This window comes from Salvelinus alpinus, chromosome 16 (assembly GCF_045679555.1).
Source record: "Salvelinus alpinus chromosome 16, SLU_Salpinus.1, whole genome shotgun sequence".
In the NCBI taxonomy this organism is placed as follows: domain Eukaryota; kingdom Metazoa; phylum Chordata; class Actinopteri; order Salmoniformes; family Salmonidae; genus Salvelinus; species Salvelinus alpinus.
Window position 1 is genome coordinate 40112595 of NC_092101.1, and position 21106 is coordinate 40133700.

General features: G+C 39.0%; 1 protein-coding gene across 1 annotated transcript in view; it reads left to right on the top strand.

Moving 5' to 3' along the window:
• Positions 1 to 707: 707 nt before the first annotated feature.
• LOC139540625 (calcium-activated chloride channel regulator 1-like) overlaps positions 708 to 21106 on the top strand; it is a 29017-nt gene continuing 8618 nt past the window's right edge. Inside the window, exons 1-11 of the mRNA XM_071344436.1 lie at positions 708 to 857; positions 1427 to 1564; positions 1671 to 1821; positions 1988 to 2088; positions 2756 to 2980; positions 4511 to 4682; positions 5049 to 5155; positions 7251 to 7518; positions 8708 to 8881; positions 9003 to 9236; positions 20066 to 20310. Of these exons, the coding sequence (XP_071200537.1) occupies positions 708 to 857; positions 1427 to 1564; positions 1671 to 1821; positions 1988 to 2088; positions 2756 to 2980; positions 4511 to 4682; positions 5049 to 5155; positions 7251 to 7518; positions 8708 to 8881; positions 9003 to 9236; positions 20066 to 20310 (1965 nt within the window). The remainder of the gene's footprint in view (positions 858 to 1426; positions 1565 to 1670; positions 1822 to 1987; positions 2089 to 2755; positions 2981 to 4510; positions 4683 to 5048; positions 5156 to 7250; positions 7519 to 8707; positions 8882 to 9002; positions 9237 to 20065; positions 20311 to 21106) is intronic.

A 21106-nucleotide genomic window follows, 5' to 3' on the forward strand; every position in this document is an offset into this window, starting at 1 on the left:
TCAGACATTTAACGTGCCAGACATTTAAGCGTGTTAACCATCGCAAGGCTGACCGGCCCAGACGCTATCCCTAGCCGCATCCTCAGAGCATGCGCAGACCAGCTAGTTGGAGTTTTTATGGACATATTCAATCTCTCCCTATCCCAGTCTGCTGTCCCCACTTGCTTCAAGATGTCCACCATTGTTCCTGTACCCAAGAAAGCAAAGGTAACTGAACTAAATGACTATCGCCCCGTAGCACTCACTTCTGTCATTGTAATATGACTCTGCTGGACTCGGGAAGAGCTCGACCCTCATGAAGCATACATATTGGCAAAAAATAGAATGTCATCATGGAGAAAAAGTACATGACTCGCAGCTGTTTTTACTAAAATAGCCTGGAATCACTAATTATTACTTCTAAACAAGACACCTTTTTAGGGGGATTCTAAGAAGGATACAATGATGTTTGGTTTATTGCTTTAATAGTCACTGAGATTGTATTTGGTTATCAATGCAAAATAGGCTACTTTGATGCATAACCTATACAGATGAGATCAAGGAACCAAGCGAGTTGGTGGTAAAATACAGCTTCATTGTCCCTTCCAAGGATCCGCCCTTTTGTGAAGAAAAACAACATTGTGCAACGCTCCAAGTTTTGTGTCTCAGTAGGGTCAAATCCTTTCACTTATGAACGCTTTCCCGGTTATATCAGCAGATCTATCACCATGGCTTCTGAAGCAGTGCCTGTGTTGCTGCTGGTCTTCTTGTTAGGATCTACCTTTGGGATAAAGCTGGAAGGAAATGGATACACAGACGTTCTGATTGCTATTAACCCAGTTGTGCCTGAGAACCCACTGCTCATCGAGAGAATCAAGGTAAAGATTAGAAACCAGTTAGAGACAATTTGCTTCCATGTTACTTATTTTAGGTATGCATATACAGCAGGGATCCCCAACTGGTGGTTTTATTTGGCCCCCCAAAGTTTTCTGATAAAAAAATACAATAAAATAATTATAAAATAAATAAATCATTGTTTCACATAAGACTGAGAAAATAAATATGAAAAGGAAATCAGCTCCAAATTATTTTAATTGAAGAAATCTGTTCCCAAGTATTCCCACTCATAATATATAAACAATTGCGATTGTATACAAATGTAAGCAAGGTTAGAAATGATTATGTTTTAGCCAAACATCATATCTGTTTGTGCTTCTTCCGGTCAATTTGCAGTCTACAAATTATTTGTAATTACCCAACCATCCGCTCAAGAATAAATTGTCCCACGGCTGAATCTAGTTGATGATTCCTGGTATACAGCATTCACGTTTTACTCGCAAGTGCTTCAGTATGTTTGGATAAGTGATTTAAAGGGTATAGATAAACCAAGAAGAAACACATTTGTTGTCAAATATTGTTCAATATACGTATATAATTTGTGTTTCAGGAAATGGTGAGCAATGCGTCATCCGTACTCTTCACAGCCACTGAGGACAAATTCTACTTTGAAGAGATAACAATACTGGTGCCACCAAACTGGTCTCAAGGAGACTATGGAAGAACAAAGACTGAAACCTATGAAAAAGTATGAATATTATTGTTATAACCAACTGCAACAGATGAAGCTTCCTGGCAATATTAGTCAGACAGCATAGCATTTAATTGCTAAAAGGCTTTGTTCTCTATTTTAGGCCAACATAGTCATTAATGAGGGAAATCGTGCATATGGAGATCAACCTTACACCCTGCAGTATGGTCAATGTGGATCTGAGAGCCGGTACATTCATTTGACCACTAAATTCATCTTAGATGATGAACTCATTAAACTGTATGGACCCAGAGGTAAGAGATACCACCATAAACAGAAGTCTAAGTAATTTAAACACATAAGAACTATGATTCTTTAAAATCATAAATAAATAAATAATGAATAAAAAAACAAGACTGAGTTTACAGTAGGCTCACAAGCTTATGAAATTGTTAAGGAAATTAATGACTTGTCTCTTAGGTAAAGTCCTTGTGCATGAATGGGCTCACCTGAGATGGGGAGTTTATGATGAATATGATGCCGGTCAGCCATTCTACAAGGGTGCACACAGTAATATTCAGGCAACTAGGTAACCTTGTCTCTTAAACTCTTTCCCACTGTCCAGTACGACACAGTAACAGTATAACTAATATCAGATCATGTACGACATTTGAAGATACTGTACATTTTGCAGTTTTATTTTTACTTTTGTAAGAGCCAGTTTCACATTCATTGTGCATTCTCAACATTCTCTTACTATTTTCTAATTTCACAGATGTTCCCTAGAGCTTTATGGTCAAATTGTCAACAGAATTAACCACACAAATTGCACACACATTGACCTGAACAGCAAGATAAATACACAGGACTGTGTGTTCTTAGCAGACAGTGAACAATGGGAGAATACTGCATCTTTAATGTCCTATCCAAGTTTACATAAGGTAAGTTATGATTATAAAGACAGTCTTACAAAAAAAGGTGCTATCTAAGAACCTAAAAGGGTTCTTCGACTGTCCTACATGGAACCCTATTGGGTTCCGTCAGGAACCCTTCCCCAGAGGATTCTACATGGAACCCAAAATAGTTATACCTGGTGTCAAAAAGGGTTGTACATGGAACCAAAAAGGGTTCTCCTATGGGGACTGCCGAATAACCTTTTTGGAACCCTTTTTTCTAAGAGTGTATGCTGTCTTTCTCAACTGCATCATTCTCAGTTTTGACAAACTTTTGTTTATGTGCACACTCAAGGTTACAACATTCTGCTCCAATAAAACACACAACAGTGAGGCCCCTAATGCACAGAACAGGATGTGTGACAACAGAGATGTGATGGACGTTATTTTCACAAGCTCAGTGGATGCCAAAGCCAATGTCCAGCCTCTGAAAGGACCACGTCCAGCACCTAGGTTCACTGTGATACAGAGGGGACAGAGAGTTGTCTGTCTGGTCCTTGATGTTTCAGGAAGTATGGGTGTAAGTTACTGCAATATCAGTATAATTGTCTAGGGTAGCACAACTTAAAGCATTTATAATGGATTAGTAAATTGTTTATTCATCATTTATGAATCATTACTCAGTTCATAAGGTATTTAATATAGGTCCTTATAAACCATTTACTAATCATTAAGTAAGTCTTTTTATGTGGCCTCATCTAAGATGTGGGCTATTTATAAAAATAAATATTTTTAATGGTTTGAGTGACCAGCGTAATTTATCACAAAAAGAAGGACATGCCATTGGTAGACATTACAGCAGTACCTGATGAAATATATACTGTTAATTACACACGTCACTCAAAACATTTATAAAGTATAAATAGCCCACACTTTAGATAAGACCACAAAAAAAGACAACTAAGGATTAGTAAATGGTTTATAAGGACCTATATCAAACATCTTATTAAATCATTATTAAATACTTTGAAGGTTGTTTATAAATGTGTGAATAACTAGGTTACTAACATTTACAAATGTGTGAGTAATGGTTATTAAATGATGAATAACCTATGTAATAATCCATTATAAATGCTTTATTATGTGGAGTTATTATAACTTGTTACCGTGTCTAGTTTTCATTTCAATATTACAAATATTCTTTCTAGTAGTTACTGTTATTAAGGGTATGAACCCAGCCCTTCAGCGTGTCAGTGTTATCAATACATTAAAGTTTGTCTAACATCAGACTGTTCTAATGTTTACTTTTAAGGGCTCAAGAATATTGCAACAGCAACAAGCAGCATCTCTGTTCCTGACAACTATAGTAGAAGATAATTCATATGTTGGGATTGTAACATTCACAAATTATGCCACAACTTTGAAACCTTTAACTGTAATCCATGGTGAAGAATCAAGAACGCAACTTGGGAGATATTTGCCAATTGAAGCTGCTGGAGGCACTGACATTTGTAAAGGACTTAAAAAAGGTTTTGAGGTAAATATACTACCACATATTTTTTTAAACCCCCATGCAGTCTTTGTAATTGTATTTTTAAATCATCACTGTATGTCTAATAAGTCACTGTGTGCGTTTATTTAATGAAAATAACTCCAAAATATATTTGTAATTATTTCCTTTTCTTTGACCTCTGATCAAGTGAGTGTTAGAAAACAAATGTGAAGATATTTACATACACAGCACTGATTGGCTGATAGGATAGTCCAGACCCCACCTTACCCAGTTGAACATTCATTGGTCTATTATAATCAGATCACATTGTGACATCCTGACGTGGGGCAAAAGTTCCATCTCGCCTGAACTGGCTGAAATTCCAGCCCAAAAATATTCAAACAGCATTTACTCAAAAAGGGCATTATTATAATTTTATTTCGAACTCATAGTTTGGAAATAAAAATAAAAAAAATACAGGAAATAACCTTTTAAAAAAAACAGGAAATAACCTTTTTACCTGAAGATGTAATGCAAGTGTAGCCTACATGGGTCCGTTTTTTATGTTTCTTTACACCTTTTTATGTTTTCCCCCCAAAAATCTATGTTGATTTTCAGGAGTTACGCAAAAACAATGGCAATACAATGGGAGATGAAATCATCCTTTTAACTGATGGGGAATCAGAATTAGATTGTGCGTCTGAGGTTAAAGAAAGTGGTGCCATTGTAAATACAATTGCTCTTGGACCAAGCGCAAACAAAGAGTTGAAAATGATGTCAGAAATATCAGGTAAGGTTTAATCAAAGGACCATCATAGGAAGAATATTTAACTCACGGATGATACATTGTATTAGCTTTTAAAGGGACGATCCACTCAAAAACAATATTTTGGATTTTTCATTAATTAGTCCACTGTTAAAACTGTACAGTACCAAATATTTTGCATGTCAGCGGTCAAGTTTTTAAGATATTGGACTTTGAAGAAGTAAAGTGTCACAGGCAACATCGTCACGATGAAGCAAAATGCATATTTTGGGACTGTATCAGCAGTGGATTTTCCCTTTAAGGCAGATGAGATAGTCACATTTTTCATGCATAATCTTTTCAAGTCATTGTCAATTATCTTCATTCTGCTTGTTCTTATTCATGTTTCAGGTGGGAAATATTTCTATGCATCTGATAATCTGGATCAAACTGAACTTGTGAATGTATTTGCTTCACTTACCACAACCAATGGTGATTTGACACATCAAACAATCTTGGTGAGTTAAAACCTGTTGAGGATAGAGGGCGCTATTTTCACTTTGGGGAAAAATCGTGCCCAATTTAAACGGCCTCGTACTCTATTCTTGCTCGTACAATATGCATATTATTATTACTATTGGATAGAAAACACTCTCAAGTTTCTAAAACCGTTTGAATTATATCTGTGAGTAAAACAGAACTCATTTTGCAGCAAACTTCCTGTCAGAAAGTGAAAAATCTGAATTCGAGGCTCTGTTCCAGGGCCTGCCTACAAATGCGCTTGATATCTATTAGTATACATGCACTTCATACGCCTTCCACTAGATGTCAATAGGCTGTGAGAGGTGAAATGGGGTTTCTAGGTATTTCTATGGTCAAAAGATAGAGCTTGGAATGACATGACCCCAGAATTCCTTTGTTCAGGAAGCGCATAAAGGTCACCAGTATTGGCTTCTGTAAAGCATTCGTTATAGACGTCTTATATCTCCGGCTTTGATTTTATTTGATAAATGTGAAAATATCATCGTAAAGTATGTTTTTTCAATATAGTTTTATTAGATTATTGAAATTTTTTCGGGAGTTTAGGAGTGTTGCGTTCTTTGCGTTTGGTGACGAAGGAGAGCTTAGCGCCACTTGGCTAGTTTTGCTTGCTCATTCGAGAGGGAAAAATGCCATTCTAAAACCAAACAACGATTGTTCTGGACAAAGGACCACTTGTACAACATTCTGATGGAAGATCATCAAAAGTAGGACCCATTTATGATGTTATTTCATATATCTGTCGAACATATTTACTTTTAGTTTGCGCCCAGATTTTGTGCGCTCTCTCGCAATAACGTAAGCTGCATGTCGTAATGAAGTTCTTTTTAGAATTCTAACACGGCGATTGCATTAAGAACTAGTGTATCTATCATTTCCTATACAACATGTATTGTTTAGTAAAGTTTATGAATAGTTATTTGGTCAGAATAGGTGAGTGTCAGAAAAATATCCGGACATTCTGGGAAAAAGATGCTAAGTTTTCAGAATGTATAACCACGGATTTCAGCTCTAAATATGCACATTTTCGAACAAAACATCGATTTATTGTATAACATGTTATAAGACTGTCATCTGATGAAGTTGTTTCTTGGTTAGTTTGGTTGGTTCTTGGTTAGTTTGGTTGGTTTTGTGCAAGCTACCTGTGCTGTGAAAGAAATGTCTGTGCTTTTTTGTATTTGGTGGTGAGCTAACATAAATATACGTGGTGTTTTCGCTGTAAAACATTTAAAAAATCGGACATGTTGACTGGATTCACAAGATGTTTATCTTTCATTTGCTGAATTGGACTTGTTAATGTGTGAAAGTTAAATATTTCTCAAAAATATTTTTTGAATTTCGCGCTCTGCCTTTTCAGTGGAATGTGGGCGGAGTTCCGCTAGCGGAACCCCTGTTCTAGACAGGATAGAAGTCATTGTAAATGTTTATGAATGTTTATAAATGCTTTATAAATTATTGTATTTGTTATAAAATGTAATTCATTGTAATACTTATAAAAACTTATAGATGATTATAAATGCTTACAAATAATTAAAAACGTTATTAGCTTATAGATGTTAAATATTACCAAACATTCTAACAATATATTTTTAAATGAGATGTTTTTATTTTCACTCTGTACGTTTTCCTTAACAGCTTGATAGTTCTGGAATGAAAAGAAGAGGAATTCTCAACGGGACTGTGTCTATTGATCACACAGTTGGGAATAAAACCACCTTTTTGGTGCTCCATGAAAGTCAATCGCCGGAAGATATTGAAATAAAAAGCCCATCTGGACAAATCTACGATTTTATTGATTTTCAACCTTCTTCTATTTCAAAAATGCACTCCTTAGTTATTCAAGGGACAGCAGAGGTATTGTTTTCCATGTCCTGTTGGTGAATTTGTAAAGTGTTTTTGTTACTTTAATTGTATCATACTATCAATAATGCTAAAGCTCCACATGCAGAGCCTGATACAAACATGAGTGTTGTTTTAACCCTATGCATTACTCTTGTGAATGTGATTAAGAACTAATGAACTACTCAACCCTTTCTGACTCATTTGAACAATTTCCTTATTTTTTATTTCTAGACTGGAGATTGGACATATACCATAAAAAATACACTGTCAGATCAGTATATAACAATAACAATAACAAGTTGTGCTGTCAGTGAAGCCATACCTCCAGTCACGGTCAAAACCCACATGAGCCAACAGTCCATTGATGGCAGCAAACCCATGTTGGTGTATGCAGAGGTCAACCAGAAAGGTGTTCCAGTGATTCTGGCAGATGTGATGGCCACACTGGAGTCTGATGCTGGGGACCATTATCAGCTAGAACTGCTGGATAATGGAGCAGGTCAGTTAGAGCCATGATGGAGCAGGTCAGCTAGAGCCATGATGGAGCAGGTCAGGTAGATCCATGATGGAGCAGGTCAGGTAGATCCAAGATGGAGCAGGTCAGTTAGAGCCATAATGGAGCAGGTCAGCTAGAGACATAATGGAGCAGGTCAGCTAGAGACATAATGGAGCAGGTCAGCTAGAGACATAATGGAGCAGGTCAGTTAGAGACATAATGGAACAGGTCAGTTAGAGCCGTGATGGAGCAGGTCATTTAGAGACATAGTGGAGCAGTTTAGCTAGAGACATAATGGAGCAGGTCAGCTAGAGACATGATGGAACAGGTCATTTAGAGACATAGTGGAGCAGGTCAGTTAGAGACATAATGGAGCAGGTCAGTTAGAGCCGTGATGGAGCAGGTCATTTAGAGACATAGTGGAGCAGGTCAGCTAGAGACATAATGGAGCAGGTCAGTTAGAGCCATGATGGAGCAGGTCATTTAGAGCCATAATGAAGCAGGTTAGCTAGAGACATAATGAAGCAGGTCATTTAGAGACATAGTGGAGCAGGTCATTTAGAGACATAATGGAGCAGGTCAGCTAGAGACATGATGGCGCAGGTCATTTAGAGACATAGTGGAGCAGGTCAGCTCAAGACATAATGGAGCAGGTCAGTTAGAGCCGTGATGGAGCAGGTCATTTAGAGCCATAATGAAGCAGGTCATTTAGAGACATATTGGAGCAGGTCAGTTCGAGACATAATGGAGCAGGTCAGTTAGAGCCGTGATGGAGCAGGTCATTTAGAGACATAGTGGAGCAGGTCAGTTCGATACATAATGGAGCAGGTCAGTTAGAGCCGTGATGGAGCAGGTCATTTAGAGCCATAATGAAGCAGGTTAGCTAGAGACATAATGGAGCAGGTCATTTAGAGACATAGTGGAGCAGGTCAGTTAGAGCAATAATGGAGCAGGTCAGTTGTAGAGATAATGGAGCAGCTCAGATTGAGACATAATGGAGCAGGTCAGTTAAAGACATAATGGAGCAGCTCAGTTTGAGACATAATGGAGCAGCTCAGTTAGAGCCATAATTGAGAAGTAGCAGAATGGTAAAATACATACATAACATTACTTTTTGGATTGCTATCCATTCCATCACTCTCTGAGAGAAATATATAGATAGTCTGATTATACACATCTGTATTCTTTCCAGGTGCTGATGCTTTTAGAAATGATGGGATCTATTCCAGATTTTTTACCACTTCTAAAAAGGGAAGATACAACTTGAAAGTGAAAGTGCAGAGAAAAGACAAAGGGAAAAATAATGGACAAGTTAGATTGAAGAGACACAGTGTTGCCCCATATGTACCTGGATATGTCATCAAAGGTAAATCTCCCAGTCTGCTGTTGTTAACCGGTGACAAGTTGAATGTTTTCACATTTCAAGTCTGTGAGTGTCGATGTAACATGAACGCGTGTAACTTATTGCCCCATTCCCTCTCCTCCAGGAAAAGTAGTGATGAACCCCCCAAAGCCCCCAGTCAGTGAGGATGACCTGCAGGCTGATGTGGGCAGCTTCACCAGGACAGCCATAGGAGAGAGCTTCTCAGTCAGTCTCTCACCTGGTGTCCCCCCTCCAAATTTCCCCCCTAACAAAATCACAGACCTGAATGCAGAGATAGAGGAGGACAAAGTGATGCTCACCTGGACGTCACCTGGAGAGGACATGGATCAAGGCACAGGTACAGTACCTAATCTATTATTAAGTCTATGTACCTAACGTCTAGGGATGGGCATGGTTAATCGAATATCCGGATATCCGAACGAACGTTGGTATTCGGTTACTTAAGTGGATGTTAATTTTTATAGAAAAAAATATGTAAGCCTGTTTTAACTATGAAAACGTTTGTATAAATTAAATGAAATTATCCTTGTGACATTTTTACCTACAAGGATATACCATAACACACGCTGGGGATAAAGCTTTGGCCCCATAATGCCCACATCAGGACAAATTGGACACATTGCCCTAGGATTAGCTACTTCTGTACTCATTACTCATAGCACTTTGTCCTCCAACAGTCTTTACCATTCGGCCATCAGATTTTCCACTAATGCTCCTTATAGGACACATCACTACACTCTATACTCCTCTGCAAACTGGTCTTCCCTGTATACCCGTCGCAAGACCCACTGGTTGATGCTTATTTATAAAACACTCTTAGGCCTCACTCCCCCCTATCTGAGTGTCACGGCCGTTGAATGAAGAGGACCAAGGTGCAGCGTTGTGAGCGTACATATTCCTTTATTAGGTGAATACGCCGACAAAACAATAAACACTACAAAACAACCATGAAGCTTAAGGCAAAGTGCCACAAACAAAGTTAACTTCCCACAAAGACAGTTAGGAAAAAGGGCTACCTAAGTATGGTTCTCAATCAGAGACAACGATAGACAGCTGTCCCTGATTGAGAACCCTACCCGGCCAAAACATAGAAATACAAATAATAGAACATAGAATACTCACCCCAACTCACACCCTGACCAAACCAAAATAGAGACATAAAAAGGATCTCTAAGGTCAGGGCGTGACACTGAGATATCTACTGCAGCCCTCATCTTTCACATACAACACCCGTTCTGCCAGTCACATTCTGTTAAAGGTCCCCAAAGCACACACATCCCTGGGTTGCTCAACGTTTCAGTTCGCTGCAGCTAGCAACTGGAACTAGCTGCAACAAACACTCAAACTGGACAGTTTTATCTCAATCTTGACATTTCAGACCCCTTGAAGTATAAAAAATATATATAAATAATTATTTGATGAAATTGTATTTCATTACTGCTATTAGCCTATACAAACGCATTGAATAACAGATTCACTACATGGAACAACAGTTTCATGACGTTGCCCTGTTGGGGGAAGTTTATGACCACCATAAATACCTTTCCCCCTTTTCTCTCCACTCTACATAACGGACTCTTGGAAAGCCCTTTGTTAACATAGAGAGAGTATGGTAACATAAAAAGGTTGGGGAAAATAACAATATTTCTGCAATCCAACCAGTTGAAATTGTCCGATGGTACTTAAATAATATGATGTCAGATCAGTTGGTGTCTGGGACATTATATCTGATGAAAGGACAACATAAATTTTATCTTGGAAAGTCTACACATTATAGTTATCAGATTCACATGGAATTGTTGTGCAATTTAAATGTTTAAATATGAAACCATTTGTGAAAAGATGAAATGTAAATTTAGCTTCTAAATGAGAGAATTGTTTTCATAAGTAAACTATAATCTCTCACTGCCCATGCCCAAGTGAACAAACATTGGTTGGAGAGGGATGAAACACACCCTTCTCTTCTCCAGTATAAAATCCCCCGTGACCCAATTCACGTCAGACTAAGTAAACCCCAGCGTGAGCTGTGGTTGCGAATGGTTGAATATCCACTCTACATAACAAAATTTAAATGAGACCAGATCACGTGGAGGTGACGATCACCACACTGGAAGGAAGAATTTCTACTAGACCAGCCAGAATACAGCGCGAGCTGAATATGGCAAAATGCTATGAACTTTGAACTCTTATTCACTAAAGAACATCCTAGAAGTCGAGTTATTCCCTGCAGCTGTAAACGTACATGGCCTAGGAAAGTGCAGACAATCTCCTGAGAAGACAGGGTACAGCATATCCGCCATACAACACTACGACCAGACAGATTCTACAAAGGACAAGGGCGATCTCTGTTGGGCAAGCCAGTCTTCCATCTTCGACCCATCTATCGAAGCGCAGCTCAGTGTAAATATATCTTGCATTTTCCTTTTCCGAATGGGCAGTTATTAGAATGCATAAGATTCTGTATTTACGTTAGCATAGCTTTTCAAGGTCCGATAGAGACCCAATCTCTTTTGTACCTCAGTCTCCCCACTATTTCATTCAAACCCAACCCCATTTCTTTGTGTAAACAGCCGTCATATTGGTTTCGACCGCTAGGGACTTTTTATTTTATTACATGATTAGTAATCGATGTATGATCCATCCTGTGTATATGTAATTCTGTGTGATTATTTAGGTATTTAGTAAATAAATAACTAAGCACATTTCTGTATTGCTAATTCAACTTGTTAGCCAGAGTTCGTGAAGATAACCAATATTTCTACGACGTTCAGATGAGAATGAATAAGGTAACGATTAATAATTGACTGCTATTGATATAAAAGATCTTCAAGAGTATATTCGGAAGACAGCAGCTCTATCAACACTCTTCCGTGGTGCCCGAGGTTATTAATGGTTTAATTGTTGCATGGTTTAATTCAATCACGTAATCAATTAAACGTTAGGTAATCGATTTGATAAAATAGCATGTCATATAATTTAACTTCTCTCGGGTAGGGGGCAGCATTCGGAATTTTGGATGAAAAGCATAACCAAATTAAACTGCCTGCTTCTCGGGCCCAGAAGATATGATATGCATATAACTGGTAGATTTGGATGGAAAACACTCTAAAGTTTCCAAAACTGTTAGAATAGTGTCTGTGAGTATAACAGAACTGATTTGGCAGGCGAAAACCTGAGACAAATCCATTCAGGAAGTAGGATTATTTTTGGTTTTGTAGTTTTCTATTCAATGCCATTACAGTATCCATTGACTTAGGACTCAAATTGCAGTTCCTATGCCTTCCACTAGATGTCAACAGTCTTTAGAAATTGTTTCAGGCTTGTATTCTGAAAAATTAGGGAGTAAGAGCAGTCTGAATGAGTGGACCCTGCCGTGTCACAGAGCTTTTTCATGCGCGCGACCGAGAGAGTGCCTTTCATGTTTACCTTTTATATTGACGACGTTATTGTCCAGTTGAAATATTATCGATTATTTAGGCTAAAAACAACCTGAGGATGGAATATAAACATCGTTTGACATGTTTCTATGAACTTTACGGATACAATTTGGATTTTTTGTCTCTGTTGTGACTGCGTTTGAGCCTGTGGATTACTGAAGAAAACGCGCAAACAAAACTGAGGTTTTTGGATATAAAGAGACTTTATCGAACAAAAGGAACATTTATTGAGTAAATCAATGTCTTCTGAGTGCAACCATATGGAGATCATCAAAGGTAAGGGATTAATTTTATCTCTATTTCTGACTTGTGTAACTCTTCTACTTGGCTGGTTACTGTTTGTAATGATTTGTCTGTTGGGCTATGTTCTCAAATAATCGTAAGGTATGCTTTCGCCGTAAAGCATTTTTTAAATCTGACACCGTGGTTGGATTCACAAGAAGTTAATCTTTAAACCTATGTAAAATATGTTTTGTTTTCTGAATTTTTATAATGAATATTTCTGTATTTGAATTTGGCGCCCTGCAGTTTCACTGGCTGTTGAAGAGGTGGGACGCTAACGTCTCACGTAACCTAGAGAGGTTTTAATCAGTCAGAGACACGACAACAGATAGTTCCCCCCAAAAAAAACATTAAGGAAGTTTGTTCTGAAGAGTCTGTACTATATCTGAGAGATATAAGAAAGATCAGGAAATATACATACTGTATACAGTACGAAAGTACTCACCCCCATGGCATTTTCCTATTTTGTTTTTACAACCTTTACAACCTGGAATTAAAATTGATTTTTGGGGGGTTTGTATCATTTGATTTACACAACATGCCTACCACTTTGAAGATGCAAAATATTTTTTATTGTGAAACAAACAAGAAATAAGACAAAAAACCGTAACTATTCACCCCCCCCCCCCCCCCCCCGCCTCAAAGTCAATACTTTGTAGAGCAACCTTTTGCTTCAATTGCAGCTGTATGTCTCGATAAGCTTGGCACATCTAGCCACAGGGATTTTTGCCCATTCTTCAAGGCAAAACTGCTCCAGCTCCTTCAAGTTGGATGGGTTCTGCTGGTGTACAGCAATCTTTAAGTCATACCACAGATTCTCAATTGGATTGAGGTCTGGGCTTTGACTAGGCCATTCCAAGACATTTAAATGTTTCCCCTTAAAACTTCTTAGGGCTAGGCCCCTTTTTTCTCAATTTCCGCCTGAATGACGTGCCCAAAGTTAACTGCCTGTTGCTCAAGCCCTGAAGCCAGGATATGCATATAATTGGTACCATTGGAAAGAAAACACTGTAAAGTTTGTAGAAATGTTAAAATGATGTAGGAGAATATAACACAATAGATACGGTAGGAGAAAATCCAATGAAAAACCAACCAGAAATTAATTTTTTTGAGAGACCATGCTCTTACAATGGAAAGTATAGGGGCATACTGAATTCTAGCTCCCAGGTTGCAATTTATATGGCTTCCACAGGGGGTCAGCAGTTTACGTTCAAGGTTTCAGGCTTGTAACTTCCAAAACTATTGAGAAATATCAGTTTTAGTACAAGGTCACAATCTTGGAAATTCGTGTTTGGGCGCACCATGAACACAAGACGCACCTGCTAAAATCGGTTTCCTATTGAACATACTTCTTTCCATAAGAAATATTATAGTTTGATTACATTTTAGGGTATCTGAGGAGCAAATAGAAACTTATTTTGACTTGTTGAAACAAAGTTTAGGGGTAGATTTTCGGATTCCTTTCTTTGCATGTTGAACGAGTGGATTACTCAAATCGATGGCACCAACTAAACAGACTTTTTGGGATATAAAGGATTTTATCTAACAAAACAACACTACTTGTTATAGCTGGGACCCTTTGGATGACTAATCAGAGGAAGATTTTCAAAAAGTAAGTGAATATTTAATCGCTATTTGTTAATTTATGAAACCTGTGCAGGTGGAAAAATATTTTGATGTGGGGCGCCGTCCTCAAACAATCGCATGGCCTGCTTTCGCTGTAATAGCTACTGTAAATCAGACAGTGCAGTTAGATTAACTTCTTGAGAATACAGGGGGTGCTATTTTCCCATTAGCATAATTTGCTCTACAGATTAAACTGCCTCTTATTCAATTATTGCTCTTACTATATGCATATAAATAATACCATTGGAAAGAAAACAATCTCTAGTTTCTAAAACCGTTTCAATTTTGTCTCTGAGTGATACACAAGTCATTTGACAGCACTTTCCCTGACCAAGAAGTAGAATGCAAGAAGTCTATGCTCGCTTCAACGCTCTGCCTATATATGGTCATGACCCCTATGACCAGAAACACACTTCATTCGCCTTCCTCTGGGTGTCAAGAGGACGTCAGAGGAGAAATTCTTTGTTTATCTGGTACTGACGTGAAATAAGACCTATTTCTTTGGCGTGACCGACAACTTCCGGTTTTCTGATTCGCACGAGTTGGAGCTGCGATTGTGTACTGTTTTGCTGGCGTTATGGATGAAAACTATCTCCGTGTCGAATTTTGTTTGATACATGTGACCATATCATCGTAATGTATGTTTTTTCAATATAGTTTAATCAGATTATTTGAATTTTTTCGGGAGTTTTGTGGTGTTCCGTTGTCTGATTTTATTTACGTTTGAGAGATCCGTGCCACTCGACCAGTACCTGTGCTAAATGGAGTGGGAAAGGAACAATTCTGAACGGAACCAACGACTCATCTTGACAAAGGACACTTTGATCAACATTCTGATGAAAGATCAGCCATAGTAAGACCCAATTTACGATGTTATATCATATCTGTTGTGCATGTGAACTGGCCGTGGGCGCCTAGCCGAATCTGCCTGGTATAGCTATGCTAATTTAGCGCTACATTTTGTTTTCGTTATAAAACATTTAATAAATCTGAAATATTGTTTGGATTCACCAGATGTTGGGCTTTCAATATCTGTACGCTGTGTATTTTTCTGAAATGTTTTAAGATGAGTAATTCGTTATATGACGTTGGTCTCTGTAATTGTTCTGGCTGGGTCAGCACTATTTCAGATTGCAGCTGCAATGTAGAACTGTGATTTATACCTGAAAAATGCACATTTTTCCCAAAAAAAACTATGCTATACCATAAATATGTTATCAGACTGTCATCTTATGAAGTTGTTTCTTGGTTAGTGGCTATATATTTTTTTATTTAGTCGAATTAGTGATAGCTACTGATGCAGGAAAAAACTGTTGGGAGTAAAAAAATCGTGTCCTTTGCTAACGTGGTTAGCTAATAGATTTACATATTGTGTCTTCCCTGTAAAACATTAAAAAAATCTGAAATGGTGGCTTTATTCACAAGACCTGTATCTTTCATCTGGTGTCTTGGACTTGTGATTTAATGATATTTAGATGCTACAAGTTACTTGTGACGCTATGCTAGCTATGCTACTCAGTGGGGGGGGGGGGGGGGGTGCTACCGGATCAGGGTTGGTGACTCGTGAGAAGTTAACAAGAATTTAAGCGTTCAACCGATATAAGACACGTGTATGTACCTCAATGTTTAATATCCATCATTTGTATGATTATTTATTTGAATTGCGTGACCTCCAGTTTCACCGGAAGTTGTCCTGCTAGCGGGACGCCTAGCCCTACCACTCCAGTGTTGCTTTAGCAGTATGATTAGGGTCATTGTCCTGCTGGAAGGTGAACATCCGTCCCAGTCTCAAATCTCTGGAAGACTGAAACAGGTTTCCCTCAAGAATTTCCCTGTATTTAGCGCCATCCATCATTCCTTCAATTCTGACCAGTTTCCCAGTCCCTGACGATGAAAAACATCCCCACAGCATGGTGCTGCCACCACCATGCTTCACTTTGGGGATGTTATTCTCGGGTGATAAGAGGTGTTGGGTTTGCCCCAGAAATAGCATTTCCCTTGATGGCCAAAAAGCTACATTTTTGTCTCATCTGCCCAGAGTACCTTCTTCCATATGTTTGGTGTCTCCCACATGCCTTTTGGCAAACACCAAACGTGCTTGCTGATTTTTTTCTTTAAGCAATGTTTTATTTCTGGCCACTCTTCCGTAAAGCCCAGCGCTGTGGAGTGTACGGCTTATAGTGGTCCTATGGACAGATACTCCGATCTCCACTGTGGAGCTTTGCAGCTCCTTCAGGGTTATCTTTGGTCTCTTTGTTGTGTCTCTGATTAATGCCCTCCTTGCCTGGTCTGTGAGTTTTGGTGGGCGGCCCTCTCTTGGTAGGTTTGTTGTGGTGCCATATTCTTCTTGGTCTTCATGGTGCTGCTTGCTTGGTGGTACCCCTTGCTTAGTAGTGTTAAAGACTCTGGGGCCTTTCAGAACAGGTGTCTATATACTGAGATCATGTGACAGATCATGTGACACTTAGATTGCACACATGTGGACTTTATTTAACTAATTATGTGACTTCTGAAGGTAATTGGTTGCACCAGATCTTATTTAGGGGCTTTATATCAAAGGTGGTGAATACATATGCACGCACCACTTTTCCATTTTTTATTTTTGAGAATTTCAGTTCACCAATTTGGACTATTTTGTGTATGTCCATTACATGAAATCCGAATAAAAAAAGTACAGGTTGTAACGCAACAAAATAGGAAAAATGCCAAGGTGGATGAATACTTTTGCAAGGCACTGTATATACACTACAGTTCAAAAGTTTGCAGTCACTTAGAAATGACCTTGTTTTTGAAAGAAAAGCAACATTTTTGTCCATTAAAATAACATCAAATTAATCAGAAATACAGTGTAGACATTGTTAATGTTGTAAATGACTATTGTAGCTGGAAACGGCTGGACAGAGACACTGGACAGAGGAACTCTGCCTAGAAGGCCAGCATCCCGGAGTCGCCTCTTCACTGTTGATGTTGAGACTGGTGTTTTGCGGGTACATTTAATGAAGCTGCCAGTTGAGGACTTGTGAGGTGTCTGTTTCTCAAACTAGACACTCTAATGTACTTGTCCTCTTGCTCAGTTGTGCACCGGGGCCTCAAACTCCTCTTTATGTTCTGGTTAGAGCCAGTTTGCGCTGTTCTGTGAAGGAAGAAGTACACAGCGTTGTGTACTTTCTCGCATGGAATAGCCTTCATTTCTCAGAACAAGAATAGACTGACGAGTTTCAGAAGAAAGATCTTTGTTTCTGGCCATTTTGAGCCTGTAATCGAACCCACAAATACTGATGCTCCAGATATTCAACTAGTCTAAAGAAGGCCAGTTTTATTGTTTCTTTAATCTGTGCTAACATAATTGCAAAGGGGTTCCTAATGATCAATTAGCCTTTTAAAATGATAAACTTAGATTAGCTAACACAACGGGCCATTGGAACACAGGAGTGATGGTTGCTGATAATGGTCCTCTGTACGCCTATGTAGATATTCCATAAGAAATCAGCCGTTTCCAGCTACAATAGTAATTTACAACATTAACAATGTCTACACTGTATTTCTGATCAATTTGATGTTATTTTAATGCACAACAAAAGTGCTTTTCTTTCAAAAACAAGGACATTTCTATGTGACCCCAAACTTAAACGGTAGTGTATGTTTTTTGTGTACATGTATTTAATCCCTTATTTTTGGCACTAAACAGTCTCCATATATACTGTACTTCCATTCATTTTTTCAATTGGTACCGGGGGACGTTTAGACGAGTCCCGTGAGGCCTGTGGGCATCCTAGAGCAAAACAACCCACATGTATGTGTTCATGATAGTCTCATCTTTAGTGTGTAGCCCAAACTGTTTGGCAGATCAGCTGTACCTACTTCAGATGAGTCACAAGACGCTTGTGGAGGTCGTAGAGCAAAACAGAGATCCTCATCGTGTTCGTGAGAGTAGGCCAAACCGTTCGGACACTACGGCCGATTTTGTGAGAAGACCAATTTTCGGGATGTCTCATGGTCTGACAAACACAGCTCTAACTCTGCCACCTTTCACCGCAGATGCAGAAGTACGACATCGTTAGAGCGGTGGATTGAGACACATACAATACAAAAAAGATATCTCTAGCTTAAACGGACAGATTTTTATGGGGATGTTTTTATTATGCTAATTAGATTGCAGCGGGGGGGCCGACATCGAATATTTGGGGTTAATAGTTTTTCTGAACCGTACTTAATAGACTCTTATCCTTGAGAATGTGTGCCACATTTCATCACTCTAAGTCAAACAGCTCAAGAGATATAACATTTAACATTAACATTTAAGTCATTTAGCAGACGCTCTTATCCAGAGCGACTTACAAATTGGTGCATTCACCTTATGGAATCCAGTGGAACAACCACTTTACAATAGTGCATCTAACTCTTTTAAGGGGGGGGGGGGGTTAGAAGGATTACTTTATCCTATCCTAGGTATTCCTTAAAGAGGTGGGGTTTCAGGTGTCTCCGGAAGGTGGTGATTGACTCCGCTGACCTGGCGTCGTGAGGGAGTTTGTTCCACCATTGGGGTGCCAGAGCAGCGAACAGTTTTGACTGGGCTGAGCGGGAACTGTACTTCCTCAGAGGTAGGGAGGCGAGCAGGCCAGAGGTGGATGAACGCAGTGCCCTTGTTTGGGTGTAGGGCCTGATCAGAGCCTGAAGGTACGGAGGTGCCGTTCCCCTCACAGCTCCGTAGGCAAGCACCATGGTCTTGTAGCGGATGCGAGCTTCAACTGGAAGCCAGTGGAGAGAGCGGAGGAGCGGGGATATAAAGTGTGCCTGTCGTTGTGACACCATGTGTTCGATCTGAATGGGCTTCCTTTATGTTAAGGCTTGCCAGTGTTTGGAACGTGTGACAATATGAATAACCATGTCTGATTTATATGCATTCATGTGCTAAGTCACGCCCACCTGAATATTGGTCACTAGTGGCCATGTTGTTTGAGAAAATAGCCTGGAAAATATAGCGTTGAGAGACCTTGTTCCATAGATGCTATATATTTCATCCAGATCAGAACAGTGGTTCCGGAGCCATTCAAAATGGCTGAAAATCCATCATGGCGGACCTTATGGTGTAAATTTGCTCTTATTTATGACTCCAGATCACATGGGGTGAGAGGTGTGACCGTTACATTTTTGCATTTGAAATCAATTGTTGTAGCGCCACCATATGGCAAATATGCTTGGAATTGCATGACAGGATGTGGCCCTTTACCATCATGCAATGTTGCACCCTTCTAAGCCTTATCTTCTCACGAGATTTAGCATTTTAATTTGGCATTACGGAAGGCTGCCCTGATATCGGTATGCTATTTTCCATACTTTAAATAGTAATTCCAGGCGCTCACCTAACAGAGTTTCCACAATACCTGACACAGATCAATGCAAAACACTTTTTGTAACATAATCAGTTCTTTTATGGCAAAAAATCTGACTTCTCTTTCACTGTTGATGTTAGCCAAACTACCTCAGAAAAGCATGTCTGCTGCTAACTTCTGCTTTGTGCATTTGCTCCAATCTGATTGGTCGAGAGTGAATAGGATTTTTTTATAAAAAACGTTTTTATTTTTTTATATCAACTATACGGATATCTGAAAAAATGTCATGATATTAGTCAAATCATTTAAAATGTCTATCTCTACTAATTATCATCATCATGAACATACTGATCCTGAAATCATTATTTACCATAACACTTTCTAGATGAGATCAGACATTTGCATTGAATAATCATGTGTGAATCTCATGAATATGTGTTATAACCTGAATTTCCCCTTTCCACTTTGTCCTGCTTCATTTCTTTCAGCTGATTCCTATGAGATCAGAGTCAGCATGGACTTGGAAGCCCTGAGAGGAAATTTCATTGGAGCACATCTAATGAACACCTCCGACATCCGACCACTAGAGGCAGGCTCTACAGAGGAATACTCCTTCCTTTCCAGTTACATCATCAATGCTGAACCAGAGACGGTCATGTTCTTTGCTGTACGTTCTTGTGACAAGGATTCTCTGATGTCTGACATGTCTAATGTTGCTAAAGCCACAAAAAATGTACCATTTGTACCATTTGTTCCAACTACGTCTACGATATCACAATATCCAAGTCCAAACCTAAAGCGGTCCTCTGGATCAAATGTAGTAGCAGTGGTTGTATCAGTCATTGGTACTGCTGCAGTCATTATTGCTGTGCTAGTTGTAAGCAGGATGCGATTAAACAGACCCAGGAACACTCCCAACTTCACAGAGACACAGGTCTCTACAAGCTTGGTGTAACAATTCACAGCACGTATACATCCATGGGCTTATCAACACTAAAGATAACAATTGTATAATTAATATAACACTCCTTTCTGAAAAACAATGGCAACGCAAGCTATTCTCTCTTTGAATTTGAAAGCTATTACCCTTTCCAAAGGCAAGACAGAATTGTATTTACTGAGAAGACAGAGAGCAGAATGTGCCATCCATCGAGTAAGACTCAACCATTACTTCCATCATGGTAATCGCCCCAGTCGTTTACTGGCTAACAAACTACGCAGTAATGACCAATTAGCTGATATAGCAACTTCTGAATCTGAAACAGGGGAATTACTATCAGAACCCAAATGAATCAATCAAAGATTCTCCTTCTTCTTTAAAGAACTGTATACCTCTTATTGTGAATCCACACCAAGCCAGTCCTTTCTAAAAAGAATTAACAACTCCTCTTCTCTCAGAGGAAGCAGCCTCTCTGGAAGCCCAAATCTGTCTCAATGAACTTAAAAGGGCATTGAATAGCATGACTAAAGGAACATCACCTGGATGGATGGTATTCCCCCTGAGGTCTATTTCAAATGTTGGAATCAAT